Source organism: Ochotona curzoniae, unplaced genomic scaffold (genome assembly GCF_017591425.1).
Source record: "Ochotona curzoniae isolate NIBS_2020 unplaced genomic scaffold, NIBS_Ocur_1.0 contig_3332, whole genome shotgun sequence".
NCBI classification, from domain to species: Eukaryota; Metazoa; Chordata; class Mammalia; order Lagomorpha; family Ochotonidae; genus Ochotona; species Ochotona curzoniae.
In genome coordinates, this window is record NW_024465816.1 from 4,858,200 (window position 1) to 4,882,409 (window position 24,210).

The 24,210-nt window shown below is 35.2% G+C and overlaps 1 protein-coding gene across 4 annotated transcripts in view; it reads right to left on the bottom strand.

Moving 5' to 3' along the window:
* Positions 1–24,210, bottom strand: part of PAN3 (poly(A) specific ribonuclease subunit PAN3) — a 129,646-nt gene that overhangs the window by 49,330 nt on the left and 56,106 nt on the right. For 3 of the 4 annotated variants that reach the window (XR_005883836.1, XM_040979851.1, XM_040979850.1), the window contains one exon: positions 19,355–19,502. Coding sequence is in view for 2 of the 4 variants with exons in the window: in XM_040979851.1 (XP_040835785.1) it covers positions 19,355–19,502 (148 nt within the window). In the remaining 2 variants the exon portion in view is untranslated. Of the gene's footprint in view, positions 1–19,354; positions 19,503–24,210 lie in introns of those variants that run through there. The other variant, XM_040979852.1, reaches the window with a different exon arrangement.

The window sequence follows — 24,210 nt, forward strand, 5'->3', positions numbered from 1 at the left end:
TTCTTGGTTAAAGTCCTCACTCAGTTAACAGTAAGAATGTTAAATAGCTAACAAGGTTTATAAGAAAGCTACATAAAAAACATATGGTTCTCACTGAAAAAAAAAAAATGCATGAAATGTAAGTGGAACAGATTCCAAGAGGCAAAGTTGGGTTTGTTTTAATTTGCTTATGTCTGAGAAACTTTCTTTGTGTTTATGTTGGGGAGGGAGAAATAAACGTCTCCAATGAGAAGGAGTTCACATGTCTTTGTTTAATGGCAGACACAATAAACTGCTTAAGTGCTACATAACTCCCAAAGTGGAAGGTTCTTCACTGGATAAAATATTTTGAATTAAAAGACAAAAGGAGCAAATACTATGTTAATTTCAAGTTCTGAAATAGTGATTTGCTTTATGTCTAGAATAAACACAAAAAAAATCAATCCACACAGCCCTTAAGTTTAAAGATACGCTTAGAAACAATGAAGCCTTTCCAGTTTACTAGTTAAATTTTTTTCTACAATAATTTATAATTATGGAAAAAGGGGGGAAAAGACATATTACAAATAGAATTAAAAAAAAAAACTTGGGCTAACTTCAAAGCAGTAAAATGTCATTTTGTCTTTTTACATCAATTAGGTTAAATGGTTTTCCTAAAGCAAACATAATTACTGTAGACTGTGTCCAGAGTCATGATGATAACTAACACATTTTTCTCTTCAAAACTATCATTGTAATTAATCAATCAAGCATGAAAAGATATTCTATCAAAAACTTTCTATCTCCAAGTTGTAACAGAAAATTATTGGTTCTCAGCCAATAACCTTACCGCCTGAGAGCTCAGAACTGTGGATGACAGTAACAGTAGTTTTATCTAATGTTAGGTTTTCAGATCATACACTGACGTCACAAGAGTTCTACTGCTTTTAAAATCTCTGAAAATCACTGTTCTACTTCTAATTAAATCTTGGAACTCCTGGCTCACAGCTTCCTTAAGGACAGAGTGGTAATTAAGTCTTAAAAGTTTTGATGCTAGCTGAGTTCCCAGTTCCAGCATTTGGGTTATGTTCTAACCCATCCTGCTGCCTCATTTCCTATTAGACTCCTTACTTTTTGACAACCCTAAAAAGCAATGTGTCAAACTGCAGAATGTTCATGGTAAATAATTTTAAAACTTAATAAGATTTCAATACTATCAAAGCCTTTACAAGGCACTACAAATATATGAAAAATTTCTCTATCTTAATACCACCTTCCACATTAATGGTCAATCTATCCTTTTCAATTGCCAACATATAATTTTATCACAGACTGTAACCATTTTGGTATTTCAGAATGGTTACTCTCCAAACAAATGACTTCAAGAACACACATTTGAAAAAAGGTCATATAAAAATGACAAAGACCTCGCATAAAGTAAATAATGATTATTTAGACTGTCATGTATAATTATTTTCATTTTTAGAGGTCTGTTACTCAGTCAACACACACTAGGACTAAAGTATACTTTATCAGAAAGAGACAGAAAAAGAAAGGAGGGAGGGAAGCAAAGAGAAAAAGAGAAAGAGTGAGCAAGCATGCAAGCAAATCAGAGCACCAAAAAACAAACAACCCTACCCAACATCAGCTCCTCCATGGAAACTCTGGACATCCCCACACCTGGCATTTGACAGTGAACAGCCTGTGTCAGCAGGACCCTGTTTGAACACAAAGAACCTGCCCCAAGTGCATGACTTGGTAGCATACCCAACTGGGATTTTCTTCCCATCTGCTCAGTCTTTGTCAAAATCAATTAGTTTCTGAAAGTGCACTGACAGAGAACATTCTCATATTAAGCTAATTAAAAAGTAGATGAAACAAAACAAAAAAACAAGCTTCACTGAATCTTGATTGTTAAAAAAAATCCAAATAACTCTTTAAAAATTATTTAAAATTCATCATTTCCCAAACATTTTATGTAGATATCTTCATTCAAATTAGATAAATTCCATCTTCTATCAGATTTCCTGTCATTTGAAACATTTTTTTCCTCTAATAATATAACAGCATGTCAAAATCTCCTGTGAATATTTTAAACAGATAAAAGTTGGGATCTGATTTATCACAAAGCGCCCCAGATGACTGACTTATACCTGCACACAAAAACCTGGAATGAGATAAGGCACTGAGCAGGGCTCCAAAACCTCAACAAATGAGGTCTAGGCCTGATCTTACACAGCACATACTTTCTAGTGAAGTTCTATAGAAACAGAACAGCTTTAATATTTACTTCAGCAGCTGATGCCCTGGTGTACTAGGTTAAGCCTCCACCAGCAGTGCAGGTATGAGTTCCGGCAGCTCCACTTACAAACCAGTTCCCAACCGTACACCTGGGAGGGCAGCAGAGGATGGCCCAAGTCCTTGGACATCTGCACCCATATGGGAGACCTGCAAGAAGCTCTTGGCTCCCAGTTTTGCATCTGCCCAACTCTGGCTGCTGCAGCCATCTGCAGAGCGAACTGAAGATGAAAGATCTCTTCTACCTTCTCTCTTCTGTGACTCTGACTTTCAAACATAAATCTTTTTTAAAAATATACTGTAGGATCCTATATGTAATCACACATTCAACAGAATGATAAAATACATCTAGATGCATTTAATTTCAGGGGAGGAAATGGACACAAAATTAATCCACAGGGAATTCAAAAATGATAAGATATTAAACAATAAGTACAGAAACATGATACAGCAAGAGAAATAAAAATAGCATTGAGGAAAAAGAAACAGTTCATGAAAGTGCAGAATCTCAGGAAAAGCAGCCTCCAAAGCACAACAGGATCCTTGCAAAGCCACAGAATTAGAGAAAAGGCAATCCAAGTTCACATACACATTCCCAAAGAACAGTAACATACTATAACACAGAAAAGAATCTATATGAAACAGAAATTTCGACCCAGTAACCCAAGTTGTGACATTTTATTAGTAATGCCTTTCTTATATTCTAAGATCCTCGACACCACCAAAATTTAAAACTTAATTCCTTTTATGACTTATTTATATACTTAATGTGTATTGTGGAAGTAACTTTTGTACTTGAGAAGCAATAGCACAACGAGTACAAATTCCTCTTTTCCCCTTGTAGCTGGAACATTCGTTCCTATTAAAGATCCCAGCAACCTTAGCGTATGATTTTTCCTTTTTCCTTATTAAGTTGAGAGCCATTTATATTTTACTTAAACCAAGTACTTCACGGCTTCTCTTTGGCATATCCAAATTGCCAGTATAATACTTTTGCACTCTGGGGGTAATTATTAAATAAAATGAGGGTTACTTTAACTGATCATCTAATACCTCAACATCTGATATGATACAACAAATGCTAAGTAACAGGTAGCAGTGTTCACAACCCAGTGTGTTTTCATCTTGCTATTTCAAAATAATGCATGTTTAAAAATTCATGAACTTAGAGTAGGCCACTGGTTTAACAGTTAAAACGTCCAAAAATCCTATCAAATTGCCTGTGTTGGAGACTCTAGCTCTGGCTCTTGACTCCAACTTCCTACCAACATTTGGGAGGTAGTGGTGAGGGATCAACTAAATGAGTTTCTGCCATCCAACTAAGAGACTTATATTGCCTTCTCTATTCTGGTTATTGGCCAGATGGGTATTTTGAAAATAAACAAGCAAGAAATTAAAATTCATGAACTGTGTGTTTCTGGAATTTCCCACTTAGTATTTTCAAACCATGAATGGTTACAGAACACTATATAATGGATGGGGTAAGACTATTCTTCTGTTCAACTACTTTAACTCGGAAAACACTAAACGAACATCTGGACATGATTTTTTTTTGTGTACAGGCTTCTTATAATTTATTTATTTTCAAGTCACAGTTACAAAAGTTTAATTTTTATAATACTCTTGATAAGAAAATAAAACTTAAATAAAAATACATTCTCAACAATACAATACTGTTACTCAAATTTACTACATTAAGATTTTGTAACTCATATCTTTAATCTGGACAATGTAAAAACTAATATTTACCAGCAACATATTAATTTCCAAACTAAAAAAGATGGAAGCAGATAATACAAATTAAGATTGATATATAACTCCAGAATGAGTCTTGGACTTTTCACATACTGTAAGGACACCTAAAATGCTATAAGGAATTCTGTCGTTACAGGTTGCACTATTAAAACAACTTAAGCTTTTACTTTACAAAAATTGTATTTCAAAATGCAGCATGAATGTGCCTGTCCAATAATGGATGGAATCGTGTCACTTACATGTAATAGAAAAGGGTTTGTTTTGATATTTGGCCATTACTCATGACAAAACAGTATTTTGTTGGCACAGATAGGTTATAAGGTTATTATTTCAGTGGTAATAAATTGGACATCCCATCTCAATTAAATCAAAGCAAAACTTCACGTGATGCATGAACAGCCACATGCTGGAAGATAATATTCAGCAATTCATTAGTTTAAGGCCATAGTCTGTACATGTTCTAAAACAGCAGAACTAGCATGAGAACAGGCAGACAACACATGCCAGGATACAAGACATACTTAAGGAAGGCCAACATGAACAATATTAGTGCAGAAGGGAAAGAAAGACAGTGAGATTAAAGATGTACAACAGTTATAGACTTGAATTTTAACCTAATGACAATTGTAGAGTTGTGATATGATCTATATTTAAGATCACATTATTATAATATGTGAAAAAGGAACTATAGTTGCAGACCAATTAAGCAGTATTAAGTATGCAACTGAGGAAATGATGGATTGGATTAGAATGACAGTAATAAAAAAATACAAGTACAAAGGTCACAGATCTAATATCGAAATGACATCAATAGGGCTAATAGATTAGAAATGGATAATAAAAGAACAAATCGTAATGTTCTTATACCAGCATCTTTCAGAAGGCAAACAGTTTCATCAATTTCATAAAAATCAAGACAAGAAAATACTTAAGCTCAACAAATACAAACAGACTACAGAATAAGAACTAATGGATTCTCAAGTGAACTGAGTTACCATGAAGGGAAGCAAGTACATGTTTTCCTAATAGAATTCAACAAGTTATCACACAGCTTATGAAACTGAAAATGAAAATACTAACTAGCCTAGGATCACTGCTTACCATAATTTTTTAAAACATACAGAAGACAGTCACATGCACACAGATACAGAACATGTTGAGATTCCACAACATAAAAACTTTAAGACAGTACAATTAACCTTAAATCATAAACCCAGAGAACTCAAAGGGGAAAACACAGAAACAAAAACAAAAATAAAAAAAACAACAACAAAACCTCCGTGCCCCGCAACATGGTATCAAAACTAGAGCTTTTTCTCTAGCACCACAGTCGTGAAGCTTTCACTGATTCTTGCCCAGCCCTGCACAGCAGAATTGCCAGAAAAGCTTTCTGAATGTGAAAGAAATGAACTCTTATCTGGTAGGTTTAAGTTCCTGATTTGGATGGTATACAAAATTTTCTTGGGTATACTCAAATGTATTCTTCGCAAATCTTCAAAAAATAAATCAAAATGAACTTTCACCAAGTATTACTTCTTAGCTTTGCTAATTCAGAATTTGAAATAAACCCATTGTCAGAAATACTTCATGAGCATGATCATAAGTGGACTTAAACAATAGAATTATGTCTTATTATATTGAAAATAAGTTTAAATACATAATTATGTTTAAACTAGACTTTTTTACTTTTTCTGGGGGTGGGTGGGCAGAGAAATTCACATTTTCCAACTTTGATTCAAATACAGCATTACTTTATGGTATAATCTAAACATCTGTTTAAAAGGGTTCTCCAAGTAATTCCTCCAGGGAACAGTAATATTTTCTGTGAATACAGGTACAACCAAAACTATCTTAAGGGTGCCATTTATGAGAGGTAAAATCCCCTCATCAAAGTTTAAATATCTAGGAACAGGCACTTGTTTCAGTAATTCACTGGGTTCTCTGGGACCTATGGAAGAGGACAGAGGACATGACCACACACCTGATTTCAGAACCTGTTCAAATATTCCACGGGAGACAGCAGGCCCAAACACCCAGTTCTCTGCAATCCACGAGAGACCGGGACAGAGTGCTCAGCCCTTAACTTCACCCTGGCCCAGACCCAGACACATGGGTACTTCAGGATTGAATCAGCAGATGAGAGCTCTGTGTGTCTGTCAATCTCTGTTGCCAAATCACGTATATCAACAAAATGTTTTTTTCAGAAAAAACTGTCAAGATGCTTAAATATTTGCTTTACCAAATGTTTTTATTTAATACAATAAACCCAATGATTCCTATTGAAATAAACTACTTTTCTATAGATAAAATTTTCAAATGCCAATGATGTTCCTTCTACATAGAGAGAGAGAAAACAGGGCCTGGTGCCATAGCTTAGGGACTAAAGTCCTCGCCTTGCATGCACCAGGATCCCATTATGGTGCCAGTTCATGTCACGCCTGTTCAAATTCCCATGGAGCTCCCTGCTTGTGGCGTGGGAAAGCAGTTGAGGACCACTCAAAGCCCTGAGACCCTGCATACGCGTGGGAGGTTTGGAGGAAGTACCTGACTCCTGGCTCCATATCAGCTTAGCTCTGGCCATGGCAACAACTTGGGGAGTGAACCAGCAAATGGGAGATATTTCTCTCTTTAAATCTGACTGTCCAATAAAAATAAATCTTTAAAACATTGAAAAAAGGGGGGGGGGGAGAGAAAAAACAGAGCTAACATCAGGTATGTTATATAACAAAAAATATAAAGCTGATGTTTTTAAGAAAAACTATGAAAATTTATTATTTCATCTCTATCCTGAAACTGCTCCTGTCTTCCTCATGGAATAAAATGTTCATGATACAAAAAGTGGCAACACAAAAACATTAAATAAATAATTGCATTCCATTGGAAAAAATCACAATTAGAGAATTCATGTTATCATAATTTCCAAAATTTTGTAAACACTTGAGCAAACTGCAAATTATCTTCTCCACAGAAATAATTAAAATGCATATCCAATTAGCAAATGATACTGTGAAATAAACATTAAGAATAAATAATAAAATAAGCTCAAGAAATGTGGAAGTCTATAGATATAAAGTCAGGACACAAAATATTCCCCGTAAGAATACTTTTTATTCAAATTTACATTTATTCATCATTAATATTTTAGGAGATGGGATATGAGGTAATTTAGTAAGAGCTGTTACAAACTTGTATCTAAAAGTTATCATCTGAGGTGTTTGGCAGAGTAGGCAACATTGCCCAGGATATCTTGATCCATGCCAAATGCCTGGATCAAGTCTTGGCTCTATCCCCAAACCCCAGTCTCCCGCTAGTACACACCCTGGGACACAGCAGGTAATGACAGGAGTAGTTGACTTATGCATGCCACATTGGAGAGCCAGGCTAGACCAGGACCAAGGCTGGCACACATTTCAAGAGTGAACATGCAGGAAGAAATTTGTTTTTCTAACACTTTCAAATATTTAGCATTTGAGATTACTATCAAAGCTTCTTCCAATTAAATCTAATTACACCAATAATACCAGTCTTAACTGAAATTCTGATTTAATTTCCATATTCTAATTTAATAAGAAGCATACTATTTACTAATCAACCCACAGCAAGGGAAAAACGATAAGATAAACCACTTTCTAACCTACAAATACAGATTTTAAGCTTTAAACTGGGCCCAGCCAAAAATCTTGCTCTATAACAGCAACAAGATGTACATGTATTCACAGACCATTATTAACAAAGGTATGATTTCCCCCATAAATTTAGTTGTAATTACATTGATTTCCTGACAACTAATTACACCTTTAGCCCAATATGGTAAAACGGAAACATCAAAATAAATTTATGAGGTCAGTATTGTGACACGGTGAATTGAGCCAGCATCCTATGAGGTCAGTTCTAAATCATGATCATCACAAATTTTCTTAAAATTTGAAGCTAATAAAGCTTCATTTTCTATATGCAGACCATCTCATTTATAGGATAATATGTCAAATTAATGGCTACAATTTTCTGAAATGTGACCTAACAGTATTTTGTTCTTCAAGCATCCAGAATCTAGATTCATATTTAACTAAACTTGAAATACAGTCTCTGTTCTTTGTAATAAAAGGTTCTATGCTAACTACTGTCCACCTATATTTATCTACTAATGACACAGTTCTTTAAAATCTCACTTGTTGAATACCTGAACTATAAGTAAGAAATGCAAGTCATATTTTAAAACTCCTAAAAATATTAGACTTAAAAACTATAACTAAAATCATTAAACATGCAAAAGAGCATTCTTTTTCAGGAAATAAAAAGAAGCCTGAGATGTGAAATTAGCTCCAGGACTACAGTGACGTGTCAACTATAGCATCATGGACTTAAAATTCTTTTCCTCATTATATTATGCAATGAAATGACAAACTTCCAAAAACCTAAGTATTTTTACTTGCTGGAAAAAAATGTAAATAACATTTTACAGAAGCCATGTGGATCTTGCCAAAATAAAGGCAATTTAGTTTCTATCCTTGGTTTTCCTAAGTGATATCAGAGTTCCTCATCTTAGTTATGTAATAACATTCATTTTGGCCACTTTTCTAGCTATAAAAAAAATATTTTCACTACCTAGATATTACAAACATCATAAGCTTTATGAAAAGGATTAAGCAAAAAGCTCACAAAATTTATTTAATCCCATTGAGAAAATTCAGGCAAATATTATGTTGATAATATGAACTTAAGTTTTATAAATCACAGTTTTCAAAAATACTTGAAGATCATGTTCTACTCAACTGCTTTTGCTTTACATTTCTAGACAAAGCATCCTTCCTTGAGCCCAATTTCAGTCTTGCCTGTCAATAGCATCTTTTTCAAATTAGCTGTCACTAATTCAACAAATACTATTAGAATAATGAATATGCATAAAGCCAGTACATACATTCCTAAAAGTACGATTAACTTGCCCACATTTTTTAAAGCCATTGCAAGAATTTGTTATAATTTTAGAAAATTTACCAACAAGCATATAAAAGTAACTTTGTTTGCTATAGTATTTGAATAAACTGTACAGTGAGTCAACCATCAACCAACCACCAAACCTGGCCAAATAACTCGAAATGATACCTTTTCCAACCACTTCAATGGTTGTAATGTTTTAAAATAACATTTAATGTAATTGAATTTAAACAAAGAATTAAAGTATAATATAAAAAAATGTAACATTCTGGGCAAAAAGAACAAATTTTTGAAGGATAACTGGTTATAAACAAATGTTATTCACTCAAACTAATAAACTTTCTCCACTATAAATAAACTTGCTCTAAGACAAGTTTTTCACTCTAACAATTTTTTTCAATCTAACAAACTAAAGTCATCTAACAATTTTTTTTTTCAAATACTTGTTATTTGATGGGCAGAGTGACAGAGATGGAAAGGGAGGGAGATACACAGAAATGGACAGATGTCCCGCCCACTGACCACTCCCCCAGGTAGGGTGCCACACAGGGAGGGTGGGGTCAAGAAGAAGCCAGGAGCCAACAATTCCATTCTTTTGTCCATGTGGGTACCAGGTGCCTGAGCACCCAAGCAGAGCACCCAAGCAGTCTCTGCTGTTTTCCCAAGCACATTAGCAAGAAGCTGAACACAGTGAGCACTCCGATTTAACATAATTTAAATTTTTATTGTGGGCCCGGCGTGATGCCGCAATGGTAAAGGTCCTCGCCTTGCATGTGCCGGGATCCCATATGGGCGTTGGTCCTAATCCCAGCAGCCCTGCTTCCCATCCAGCTCCTTGCTTGTGGCCTGGGAAAGCAGTCGAGGACAGCCCATAGCCTTGGGATCCTGCACCCATGTGGGAGACCCAGAGGAAGTTTCTGGCTCCTGGCTTCGGATTGGCTCAGCCCCAACCGTTGTGGCCGCTTGGGGGTTGAATCATCGGACGGAAGATCTTCCTCTCTGTCTCTCCCCTCCTCTCTGTATATCTGCCTTTCCAATAAAAAGAAATAAATCTTTTTAAAAAAAAGTCCTTAATAATTAGTTAATATAAATTTAAAATTGTCTTAACTAAGCTTCCCTATATATGGTCATCCAAAGCACCACTTTAAGGCACAACAAAGGTTAATCAAAAGTATAAAGATTCTAAGAAATTAACAATACTGTATCAATTCTAAATCCTAAAGTCTATCCAGTTATTTTCATTCAATATAATTACAGAGACATAGCTGAGCATAAGCCTTCAAAGTTCTTTGTTTTTATTTTATTGTTGGTTTTTACTTGGAAAATCAAATATACCGAGAGAATGAGATTCAGAATGAAAGCTGATTCACTCCACAAGTGGCCACAGTGGCCAGGACTGAGCCGATTAAAGCCAGAAGCCAGGAGCTTCTTCCGGGTCTCCCAGGTGGGTGTAGGGTTTGAAGGCCCTGGGCATCCTCTACTGCTTTCCCAGGCCACAAACATTGAGCTGGATGAGAAGCAGAGCAGCCATGGCATAATCTGGCACACATATGGGATCCCAGCAGATACAGGCGAGGATTTAGCCACCAGACTATTGCACAGGGCCCTTCATCAAAGCTTTTTAAAGGACACTCTGAAACAAGAAGGCACTGTAACTTTCTGCAGCCTTTATAAGGAAAAATGGACAAATACAAATTTCTCACAAGTAAAAAACTATGATCTTGTGATATAACAAATAGTATGCTAGAATTATTTCTCGATACTGCAAAAGTCAGTTATTGCAGCTCCTTCAGTGACAAGATTCAAAGTAGACAAACAGCTGTAAATGAGATATTGCCCATCTAAATTAGACTGAGAAATGCAATTTAGCTGCCTAAAACAGTGGAAGTCCAGATTATGACCAACCGTCATCATAGAAGAAACGTCCAGACAACTTTAATGCTTGGTTCATACAGGCTTTCAGTCCCACAACTTCTCCAAACATGCTGAGAAGCAGTGGAGTCAGGACCCAGCTAACCAGAATGCCTTCCCTTAACTGACACAAACGTTAAGAATCTTTTCCACATTAGACCATTTCACTAGCAATCAATTTGTTTCAGGAGTTTTACCCACCACCAATTAAAAAACGGTAGCTGGCAAGATTATGACAACTTAGAGAGCAGGTGATGCCTAAAAATCTGTTAACATCCAACTCATCTATACTCGTCTTAATAAAGGTACACAACTCCCCTAAAGTAACTATTAGCTATTACTTACTATTCACAGGAATAGCACTCTAAAATTTGGACAATCACATAAAATATGAAAAAGGGTTCATAAAAATTAATATAATACAAAATTTTGACTAAGATTCCAGAAATAAACATACCATCACATTCAGTACACATCTGGCTCCAGATGAAAGGATTTACATGCTTACAATGGAAATTTAAAAGGGTGTTTATTAGGGGGAGGGAAGCATTTTACCTAGCAATGAAGACTCCGCGTGGGCAACCTGCATTCCATGTATAGTGCCTGAGTTCAAGTTCGAGGTCCATTCATAATTATATCTTACTGTTAACATGGATCCTGGAAGGCAGCAGTGGTTGTTCAGGCAGCTGGGTCACTTGCTGCCATTTGGAGGCCTGCAGAAAACATTGAGCTCTTGGCTTCAGCCAAGCCTACCCATGACTACTGCAGGCATTTCAGTACTTCAGTACTGAACAACTACAGGAAAGCTCACCCTCTCTACCTCTCAAATAAATACAAGCTTGTAAAAGGCTGTAACTGTAACTTATTTCCTATGAAAAATCCTTCCCCTACTGGAGAGTAACTACATATGGAAGACAAAAAGAGCAAGTAAAGATTGCTCACAAAAGCCAAGATCAAGTGATAATTCAAATAACAAAAATGACTGTAACCATCCAATCATTCATTGATTCAATAACAATGCATCCTAAACAGACACAAACACACAGCACAGAAAATATATTCATATGAATACTAGCCCTAACTCCACCACCCATGACTACCTGGAATGCGCTAGGCCCTGCTCAGCCAAAGCAAGAAGTGAAAAGAAAAAGAAATGAAAGCTTGCAGCTTTCAACCTGTTCAATCCAAGAGGCCTGGCCACCCTGGAAGATGCCCTCTTCCAGGTACCACATTCTGATCTCATGCTGCACACCTTTACCTAAGGAGACTCATCCAGCAATCCTAAATGGCTTTTAAAAATCCTTTTAAAGTCCAGTACAAAGTATACTCTTCTTTCAACTTCTCATCACTGTTCATTATTGTCTGTGTTCACTTATTACTATCTCTATAGCTCCACATCACAAAACAGAATGGTAGATGAGAATGACTTTTAAAAATCACAAACTATTATCTTCTCATAATGAAGACACCAAAACACAAAAATCAAGTGTATACTAAAAACCACATAATTACTTTAGTAGGAAAACTAGCACCATGTTCTAAATAAAATGGGATTATAATCCAAAGAAAATGGTCCACAGAACAGCAACTGTAGAACAGTAAATCTACATCCTAAATAGGTGACGAGAACTCCTACCCACTCCCATTCAGCCCCTATGCCCGAACTATGGGATAAGATAGCAAAGACAACGGGATTTAAATAGGAAGCCCAAAATAGGAATTCTCAAACCTAACAGGACGCATTAAATTAACCAGGGATTCCCCAACTAGCAGATGACTGGCATCTACCAGCAGCTACTTAAACCTTACCTGACAGGTCTCCAAGCCAGCTGCAGCAGCCACATCCCCCTCTGCGCCACAAACGTCTCGCCTCAGTAGCCTGAAATTCCTCACTGGCAAGGGAATATGGCCCGCAGGCACTCCCAAACACCAGTTTGGTTCTATGATTCTACTGTTAGTACACTTCCCTGGGACAGCTGAATCTCGATCTATATACATACATTCCCAAACCAACCCTCTTCCAGGATAAACTCAACACTATGGCACAATGACAAGGTCATCTTCACAAACACCTTGGGGACTCTTGTTCTGAACTGTAATAGGTAATTAACTATTATTTTTGTTATTTTTTAATGTACAAAGCAACTCCCAAACTAGAGAAGGTGGAAATGTTTGAGTGGGTCTGATGAATTTACCTGAAAAACAAAGTAGTTATAAAAAAATGGAAACAGGCAATTTAAAAATAATACTTAAACAAATACTTTAAAACTGGTTGTAAAAATGTTTTAGCACCTCAAACACACAGCAACTCTAGTTTTGAGCAATTAACAGGCACATTTCTGCTCCTCATTTAACTATTATTATTCATTTATATACTACTTGTTAAACATTTGTAATTTTAGTTCTTCAGAGATGTTTACTGAATCATTAAAATTTACTGTGTTTAAGAAATACCCACCAATTATAAAATGATTTTCAAAAAAAAACTTTAATAAGGGTAAGCATTTAATTATCAGTTATGCCTAAACGTGCTACAAAAGAAATGTAATGCACCTTTTTAAAACAAGTTTGCAATGTGCTCAAAAAGTCTAGATTAATACTTAAAACAATGCAAATAATATTTTAAAGCTAAACTGCCTCTACTGACCACAAAGTGTGCACTGAAATATCAAAATAAATTTGTGACAGAACTATCTGCCCACCCCACAAATTTGAATTAATGGTAAACTTAAAAAAATAATTACAAAAAACCTTGTTGAATAACATTATACTAAACATGGTGATATTTAAGAGCTAAATGCTTTATTAATTTTTATGTTCATTAAATGATATCATTAAAGACCAGAGTTTAAAGCAATAATTTATAGTTTTAGGCTTTGAATGACATAATGTAGATGGCAAATAAATATGAATTCAATTAACTACCTACATGCTCACAGACGCACCCTGGTGGTTCAAGTTATACTCATACCTACATTTCAGAGTAACAATACAGTTAGGTAAGGCGTCTGTGCTTCATTCACATTTATGTTTCAGTCTCGATGACATATAAGGCCTTACAATCTTTGACCTGTAAACTTATCAATTTTAATAACATTTTCTCCAGTTTACCCTAAACTCTCTTGATTTCACTTCTACAAATGGATCAGCTGTAGGAACATACACAGAGAGAGAGAACTAATCTGAAAACCTCACAGGGCATTCCAAATAGAAAATGTGTGCTTGTTCCACTCAACAGAAAGAAAACAAAGATGTATGAGTGGTAAAGAACTTACGTTCAGCATAAGACAGAACTTTTACTTATATTCCAACTTTTTACCTGACTATTGGGCCACTATAGAAAAGCTAGCTAACACTTCATTACCCTAAGCGAATGTTAGATGACCATGTCGCAGGAGTACTCTGTAAATCCCAAAGCTTCCAATCACACTGATAATCAATCTCACATTATCATCTTACCCAAAGTCAATGCAAACTAAACAAGCCTCAGCTTCCTCATATGTATTTTATGACATAAAGATAATGAATCACAAAATTTTATTTTGTTTAGAATAGAAATCTAAAAGTAAAAAGATATCAACATAGCAAGCAATAATTTCTTAAATCATCTGCCACACTTTAAAATTTTTTTGATATGATGGAACAACAATACAGAATAAGATTTATTTCCCCTATTAATTGTCTTTCTCCTTTCCCCATAAACCTTCCCTTAAATGAAAAATAAATACAATGACTGGACAATTTTAACTATTAATTTTAGTACCATCAAATTCAGACTATGTAATAAATTATTGGTCACTGTTTTTAAAAAATGACGATCGGCATTTGAAAAACTTGACTCGGTGCATAAATATAAGGGTAAATACAGAGTTAATAGAAAAAAATGGCATCCTTTTGGTAAGCTAATTCTAAAGTAAAAGATCTTTTTGTTAATTCCTTATATTTTTCTATACTGCACATTTTCGACAAACATTTGAATTACCTTCCCATTTTGTTTAAAACTTATTTCTCCAATTGAGTCAAAGTGTCAGGCATCCTGACTCATGAACTGTACATGAAAGCCAGACATAATCAGAATGTTACTCAAAAATGTATTTTGCTCCTAACGCTCTCTCTCTGAAAATCACACCCATTACATAGGGTGGTGCTGTGAATTTGTTAGTATTGAGGTAATTAAAGTATACTAAGATTTCATTTATTAAGTCTAATGTTGAGATATGCTTGCAAAAAATTCTGGTTTTTCATAAGTTTTTTAATTTATAAGTTTTTTTTTGATAGCACCAAATGTTAGAGTATAAGCTGTCATCTCGGGCCCAGTTCCGTGGCTTAGCAGCTAAAGTCCCGGCCTTGAATGCGCCAGGATCCCATGTGGGTCCCGGTTCTAATCCCGGCAGCTCCACTTCCCATCCAGCTGCCTGCCTGTGGCCTGGGAAAGCAGCTGAGGAAGGCCCAAAGCCTTGGGACCCTGTCCCCACGTGGGAGACCCGAAAGAGGTTCCTGGCTCCCAGCTTTGGCTCGGCACAGCACTGGCCGTTGTGCTCACTTGGGAGCTGAATCATCAGACGGAAGATCTTCCTCTCTGTCTCTCCTCCTCTTTGTATGTCTGACTGTGTAAAAAAATAAATAAATCTTTAAACTGTCATCTCATTTTCTTAGTGCAGTCATAACTTCATTTGTAAGTATATTTTAAAATTTTTCTGCTCACATAATAATATAAACATGTCTTTATACTATCTGTCACTTAAACATATCATAAAACACTGTGGAAGCCAATATTGCTGAGCGTATGATAAAAAGCAGTCGAGAAGGACTGAAGTCCTTAGATCCTTGCACCTAAGTAAGAGACCTAGAAGAAGCTCCTGGCTTCAAACAGGCTAAGCTCTGACCTTTGTGGCCATTTGGGGAGTCAAAGAGTAGCTGAGTTGAAGACCTCTCTACCTCACTTTCTCTATCTCTGCCTTTCAAATAAAATTAACTACAACCTCAAAAGAAACTTGTAAATTTAGCGATTGTTCATACTGCAAATGGGCAAAAAATATCATTAAGTCCACAGGTGGTTGACATCTTAACTTCAAATAGAATAAAATGGCTATGAGTACAACTCAATACAAACAAATGTCACACTCTCTTAATACTTTTTATTGCCTTTTAAATCTAATAACTTATGTATAAAATTTTACTTCCAGCATACAAATTAAAAAAAATAATAATAATAATCTGCATTATCCTTAAAGGATCAAAACAAATTTTAGAAAAGAAATCTGAGGGTTCAGTGCAGCGACATGGCAAGTTAATCATTCCCCTGTGGCAACAGCATCCCATGTGGCACCAGCTGGAGCTCCAACTGCTTCTCTTCTGATCTGCTTCTTTGTTAATGACCAAAAAAAGCAGCAGAATATGACCAAAGACCTTGGGCCTGTAGACCCACTCGGGAGACCCAGAAGCAGCTCCTGGCTCTCAGCTTCAAATCAGCCCAGCTCTGGAAGCTGCCACCATTTGGGCAGTGAACTAGTGGATGGAAGATCTCTCTATATAACTCTTTCAGGCAAAACAAACAAATCGTAATAATAAAAAAAAAATCTGAAGGTGCTAGAATTGTGATGTAACAGGTTAAACTGCCTCCTGTGATGCAGCTGCTCCACTTCCAATCAGCTTCTTGCTAATGTGAGTGGGAGGGGAGCAGAAGATATGCAAGTACCTGGGCCCATGCCACCCATGTGGGAGACCTGGAAGCACATCCTATGTCTTAGCAGTTTTACCTGGCTTAGCTAAGGTCATAGCAGCCATTTGGAGAGTAAACCAGAGGACAGAAAATTCCTCTCTGACTGACTCTCTCCTTCTCTTATATAACTGACTTTCATATAAATAAATCTTAAATTAAAAAAAAAAAAACTGATTCAATGAAGGTCAACTTTACGCTAGGCATTATGCATTTGGTTCTTTATAACTGCAAGGAATCTAAAATTTGAATACCCACTCAACTTAGCTTGAATATATTTACAGGTCTGGTCAAAAAATATATTGATATCTGCTTATTTCTGTATAATGAAAATGGTATTAGTCTATGTAAGCCCCAAAGAACATATTTTTCATATATGACATGTTTTCGGGGTCAACAGTTTCGGGAACAGAATTTTTTTAGAAAAAGGAAATAAAAATATGTAACTCCAAATTACAAAACAGTTATGCCAATAGAAAACAAGAAAAAAAATCAAATATAAATGAAATCACCACTAAGTTAGCGAAACTAGAATTTTATTTATTCCATCATCTTTAGGTAAAAGAACCTTTTCAAGACCTTGAAAGACAGTAAAGTTTGTGGGTAAGAATGCCGGAAGGCAAGAAAGTGATAAAACAGTGTTCTAAAAATAAGGCAGACATGAATCATATCTTGCTTATCTCCAGAGTGTTAAGCCATTAACTAAACAAAAAAGGAATAATAAATGTAAGAACATCCATTAATCCTATATTTTTGGAAAATATTTTAGAATAACTGCTGCCATTTGAATGAAAAATACTTCATTCAAAAATAATAAAGTAATAAAATAATAAAGAGAATCCAGGAGTACATTTAATATAATTCATTAATTTATTTCCAATGGTTCCAGAGTGATTATTTTCATCTTTAAGTAGAATGGCCACCTTAATATTAGAGTTATGTAAAAGCTGTCGATTACTTTCATTCTTAAATCAATTTTACTTTAAACAAGATGTGATAGCCAATTGGGACAATGAAACACCTAGTTACAAAGAAGTATCTACCAAAGTTTAAACAAATCCTACGTAATGGGTTTTTAAGTAGCATACAAGCACTAAAAATTTTCTTTAACATTTTAACTACTCAATATTTTAAATGGCTACATTTCTAAAATGCAAATTGGAACTAACCTGTTTATACAATCATATATAAACAAATATTTACTTCTAATACAAAGAAGGATATGTATGAATTGAATTGACACTGAATTAATAACAAGCCAGTTTTCTGTTCAGCCATTATCATGGATATTGTGTAAGTTAACATATCAAGTTAAATTATAGTAATACTCAGACTTACAATGTCTAAAAAATTTCAGATATATAGTTAAGAATAAAATTATACTCTAATAAACAGTGTGAACATATCTCAAAGAGAGAAAAATCATAGCACTAAGTTACTTACAAGTAAAACTTTTAGACTACCATAGTCAATTCTGACCCCACTCTAGGGAAAAAGGGAAAATGATCATAAATTTAACTGAACCTGAAAAGACTCAAAGTAGAGGAAATGATTGGGGGGGGGGGCGCCAAGTAAGAGAAGAAGGTGGGAAAGAGGACAGGATGAAAGGCTAAAGGAGAGAAAATGATAGGAGAGAGAAGCAGGACAAAATTCTAGACAACAGCAAATTTGTTCAAGTTGTAACTACTTGTGATATTTTATAAGCTAAAGCACATGTTCCATTCCACAGTATTATCTTTATCTTCTGCCATTCCTCTCCCCCCAAAAGATCCTTGGTTTAGAAGTCACTATCAAAACCAACATTTATTTTACCCACTAGCATAAGTCCTGAACCCAATACTAGTTCCAGGTTAATATAGAGAGATCTTTTGGCTTTGTTTTAGTGAACACATATTTCTTGTTAGTTTTTGAAGTATCCAATTATCTAAAAGTATAGGTTATACAAACTGCACATCTGTGCAGTTGAAAAATGTTAAATGTTACAGATGCAACACAATCTGCTAATACTAACTCCAAATTTCACACAGCTGCATACCTGACTTTCAGAATCAGAATAATAGTACTGACAACTGGTGATGCTACATAGTGAAGAATTTTTCTTTACTTTTTGTTAAATGTTTATTTATAGCAAGAAGTATGTATAAGTAAGAAATACGCACTAGTTTAAAAAGAGAAGCATTTCAGAATGACAACTCTATAAAAGGGTCACTTGGAACTACAGCTACCTACAGGATGAGTATGTTTGCTCAAACTCTCCTGCATCACAATTGTGCTTACAAAAAAAGGATAGAAAATGAATTTTCCCCATTTGTAATCTTCTCTTATATGGCTCACGTTTTTCTCTACCATCATTTAGAACACTTCATCCAATTGTAAATTACTACTACAGCACTGATAAGAGCAAAGACTACATCTAAGAATTTATTTAGAATCTGTATTCCATCTACTTCTCATGCCTTTACAAACGTTTTTTGATTGAAATAGCAATATTATCTTTTCAAAAGAAATACTAAAATTCAAATTTTCTATTAAATAACCATTTCTCCCCTATTTTTGTGCTTTCAAAAATCCTTACATATTTTTACTCATATTTAAGTTTTGCTTTAAGATTCTCAGCCATATATTTTAGGCTAAGGCATCAAAATTCGGAGCAATAAATCTCATTAATGTGCTGAAATGAGTCACTCAAATATATAATTGCAGTGCTGATACATTAACAGCAAAGCGTGCTTACAGGTTTACTATCTGGAACTCACTGGAAATAGTTACTCAACTTACCTGGTGCTAATCCAGCAGCAGCGGGGTTGCCCATGGATGGGTGAGAGAAAACTTGAGAGAAGGCAGACATATTTGACTGGGACACGTTACTCAGCCTGGAGGTTGATCCTCCTTTAGGAATAAACTCGCTTGCAGTAGGATTTGGTGTCTATTTAAAAATCAAATATATTAAGTTAACACACTTTAAGCCCAAAAAAAGACATTGACTTTACTAGGTATTATTCCACAGCACTTTATTTACTGAGTAACATCATTTACTGAATTTATAAGTGCTTTCACTTTACACAGTTTGTGTGGTATGATTAAATATCTTGCTTGAAGGTCTGACAGATTTGAAGATTCTGATGCTTTCATTTGCAGAATAAAATCTCAGTAACATAAAATGTGGCTTTATTATCAAGCATGCATTATTTTTAAAGTATTCTAACATATTTTAGAGAACTGGGAGGTCAATACCACCTCAAAACTGAGCAACAAGTTTCAATTTTAATATCTGTTATCACTTCCACCAGGATAAAGGTCAAAACTGCCTTTTTCCCAAAATTAATCATTTCCCTTTTATTCAATACTCAACTATTTCCCCAATAAGATGACACCATAAATTTAACACAATCAACATAAACACCTAAAAACAAGGCAAAAATGAATCCAAGGAAAACTGAGTGGGGGCCCAATGTCTATGCCAGTATCCCCTACTACCTGTGACACTGAATATATCATTAATTCATAAAGTCTACATTTTGTCCAAAGGAGGCAGAAAATAAAATGATGGACTAATTTCAATAAAACCTGAAGAAGCTTATTTGATACGAATGGCACTTGGAACTTTAAAGACAAAGTTCACAACGCTAGAATGGGAAGGCAAGAAATACAACTTAATTGTAAATCCTAAAACAAATGATACTATAGCAGCTATGAGACAACTAAAAGTGATAAAATATAGAAGCAATGATAAATCTGAGGTAAAATTAAAATATACTAGAAATACAGAATGGAACATCTGTTACTGTCACAGCCAAGACTTCAGGCCTGGACAAAATCAGGCATCAGCAAAAATAGATTTTCCAAAAATAACAGATTATCTTTCATAACCTCCAGTGTATTTTTAAAAGCCTTCCAAATTCTAAACTTTTCAGAATTAGTAGTACATCCTCTTAATTAGATGACCAATTTACTAACTTCTGAAACAGAAGACAATCAAGGCATTTCACTGGCATAGTAATTCCTACTTACAAGGCCCATTTATTTTAAATCATTTGGAAGTCTGTTTTAATGCGACCCTAAAAGGGTAGGAACAGCAGTTAAGATTTCGGAAGAGATGGCTCCAGGCTATTTCAGAGTGCCTGGTTCAAATCCTGGCTGCACTGTGAATCCAACTTCTAGCCAGCATGCATTCTGGGAGACAGCAAGTTTTGGTTCAGGTAGGCGAGTCCCTGCCGCCCGTGTGGGGGACAGGCTGGAGGTGCAGACCCCTGGATTGGAGTCTAGGTTTGGCCTAGACCCAGCTGTTGCAGGCACTTGCAGCCTGATCCAGCTGATGTCAACGCTTGCTCCCAATAATAAAATCGGTACTTTTCTTTAATACTATTAAGGATAAAGAGACACAGCAAGTCTATTAATTCTTCAACAAATCATTTTATGTAACTATGTAATTTACATAGCCAATTATCAGATGTCAAAAATCCATCAAACAGCGAACTGTAAATAAATGGAAAAAAATGGAGGTCTGCATTAGTATCCTTTCTAGTTGGTAATCTCGGAGTCTGGTTTACCTGTGAGTACTTCAAGTTTGAAGAAATACATCATTTAGACACAGTGTTTACCTTTAACTGAAAAGCTACTGTAGTTTTAATTATTACCATCATAATCCAATAACATTTTAAAATCCAGATGTCCCAAATAATTTCAAAGTGTGGAATGACGAAGATGAAGTTTTAAAATCAAGTTTAATGCAATTTTGCACTTCTCTACTGTCATAATATTTCAAATAGGTTATTTTTTTAAAAATTCAGTATTTAATATTCTGAGGATTCCAACAGAAGCAGAATATTTTACAATTGCAAAGATATCCTTAAGAGACTGAGTAGCTATAACAGCACAAACAGCACATCAATAAAAATTAGATGAAAAAAAAGTTTATGCCAAATGAAAACAGAAAACAATTTAAAATTATGGTACAAGGATTTGAGGCCCAGTGAACAATCCAGGACAATCTCAGTATCTTTAACTAGATCAATAAAGGCCCCTTTACCAGATAAGATGCAACACACAGGTTCTAGAAATTTGGACAAGAATTTTCTTTTTAATTTGATTTCACAGAAATTTTTTTTAACACATTTTACCATTTTTTCTACATAATCCCTAAAAAATGTACACTTTCACTTATTTCTATTCCACCAGTATATATTTTTTTCCTTCTGGCCTTAGTACACTAGCACATGCAGTAAAATGCTAACAAGAAGTGGTGAAAAAAAATATATTCCTTCACTTCTGATATCAAGAGAGAAACGCATTGCTTTTCATCAATAAATATTATGTTAGCTATAGGTTGATTTTGATAGATGCATTGTTTCAGATTGAGGATACTGCCTTGTATTTCTAGTCTACTGAGAATCTGGTTTGAGAGACAAACACTGAGTTTCCCCACACTGGTTCATTGCCAAGTGCCCACAGTGGTCCCACGTTGGAGCTGAAGCTGGGAGCTATGAACTCAAGGCAGATCTCCCACATGGTGGTAAAAATACATTACTTCAACCATCACTGAGTTTTTTTTATTAGCAAGAAGCCAGAATCAGAAGTGGGAGCCAGGACTCAATTTCAGGTACCTCAATATGGGTTGCATCAATTTGCTACTAACAAGGATCTTTAATTGGCATGTGAGTCAGATTTTAGCAAACGTTTCTTCTCCACTGAGATGATCTTATGACTTTGGTTAATTGTCACCCTTAATTCATTAAAAAAATTTTTTTATAAAACCTAAGCAACCCTGAATTAATGAGATGAGATAAACTCTACTTCCTAATTTACACTATCGTTTCAGGGCCTGGCATGATAGTCTACAGTTAAAGTCCTTGCCTTGAATGCGCTGGGATCCCATATGGGTGCCGGTTCTAATCCCGGCAGCCTCACTTCCCATCCAGCTTCATGCCTGTGGCCTGGGAAAGTAGTCCCGAATGGCCCAAAGCTTTGGGAACCTGTACCCATGTGGGAGAATCGGAAGAGGCTCTGGGCTCCTGGCTTCAGATTGGCTCAGCTCTAGCCATTGTGGCCACTTGGGGAGTGAACCATCGGATGGAAGATCTTTCTGTCTCTCCTCTGTGTATCTACCTTTCCAATAAAAATAAGTAAATCTTTTTAAAAAAAAGATATATACTATCGTTTCTATATATTTACTGGATTGTTTGATTTGATATCATTTCATAAATTTCTACATCTAAGTATAATCATCCTTGGGTGTTTTGTGTTTCTAATTTTTTACGTCACAATAATAAGCTCACAAAGTTGGGACATATTCCCATCAATTTGTTTTTGGGGAATGTTCATGTAGAATCTGCATTACTTCTTGCATATACATCTGGGAGAATCCACCAGTAAAGCCAGGTGGTTTTCAACAAACCTTCCATGTCCTTGATGTGATGTTCCCATAGACAAATTGCCTACTTTATCTCTGGCAATGCTGCCTTCTCTGAAATCTAAACAGCAATGCCAGCTTTCTACTGAATAGCATGGTATTTTTAACCTTGTTATCTTGAAGACTGGTTTCTTGCCAGATTATTTAGTTGAATCTTACAGCTTTTTAAAACTCAATTTGAAAATCTGCCTATGATCAATGCCAAGCAAACTTATACCCAGCATGACCAGCGACTGGGCTTAAGCTACCATTTTGCTGTTTTCTATTTGTCCAGTTGTCCTTTGTTTCTCTGTATTTTTTCTTTCCTGCTTTTTTTCTTTTTGTCCATCTTTAATCATATTTCTATCATTTCATTTTATCTCCTTTCTTAACTCATGAGCTGTAATGTTCTGTTCTGGTAGTAGCTGCCTTTGGTTTTAAAGCACATCTTTATCACTTTACACAAGGCATAAGAGGCTCACAATATTATTATTTCATTTCTTCTCAAGACATTTTGCTACAGTCGTATTCTTGCTTTAAATGGTCAATTATCTTTCAAAGAGACATAAAAGGTAAGAGAAAACTCTCATACTTACTGTTCCTTCTGTTTTATTCCTCTGTATACATGTATATTCCCATAGGGTATAATTTCCTTTCTGCCAAAAGTATGTCTTTTAATGTTTACTGAAGTATTTATCTGCCAATGATGAATTAATTTTCTATGTCTCAAAGTGTTTTACTTAATGTTTTTCATATAAGTGGTACCTTCAATGATTTTTCACTAAATATAACACTAGTATATTCGCAAAACCAAGAAATTAACTTTGATGCAATAATTTTAACTCAATTAAATTTCTAATTTACATTTTCTCAGTCTGTATACACATTCATGTGACATTTTTGCAAAGGAACATTCAAAAACAGAATTCTAGTTATTTTCTTCCTGTATTGTAAAGACTGCTCACTGTCATCTGGCTTGTATTACTTCCATAAAGAAAGTTGCTACTTATCTATTTCTCAAGAAATAATGTCTTTTATCTGAGATTGCGTCTTTGATGTTTCTTGGTGCAGTTTTCTTGAAGATTCTTATTTTATCCTTTGGACTCTGGGTATATAAGTTTCATCAAATTTGGAAAATATTTGCTCACCATTGTTTTTCTTTCTGTATATCCCACACACACAACTCTTTAGGGATTCCAACTGCAAGAACATTTGGCTACTTGATAGTGCATCACAGCTTCTTTTT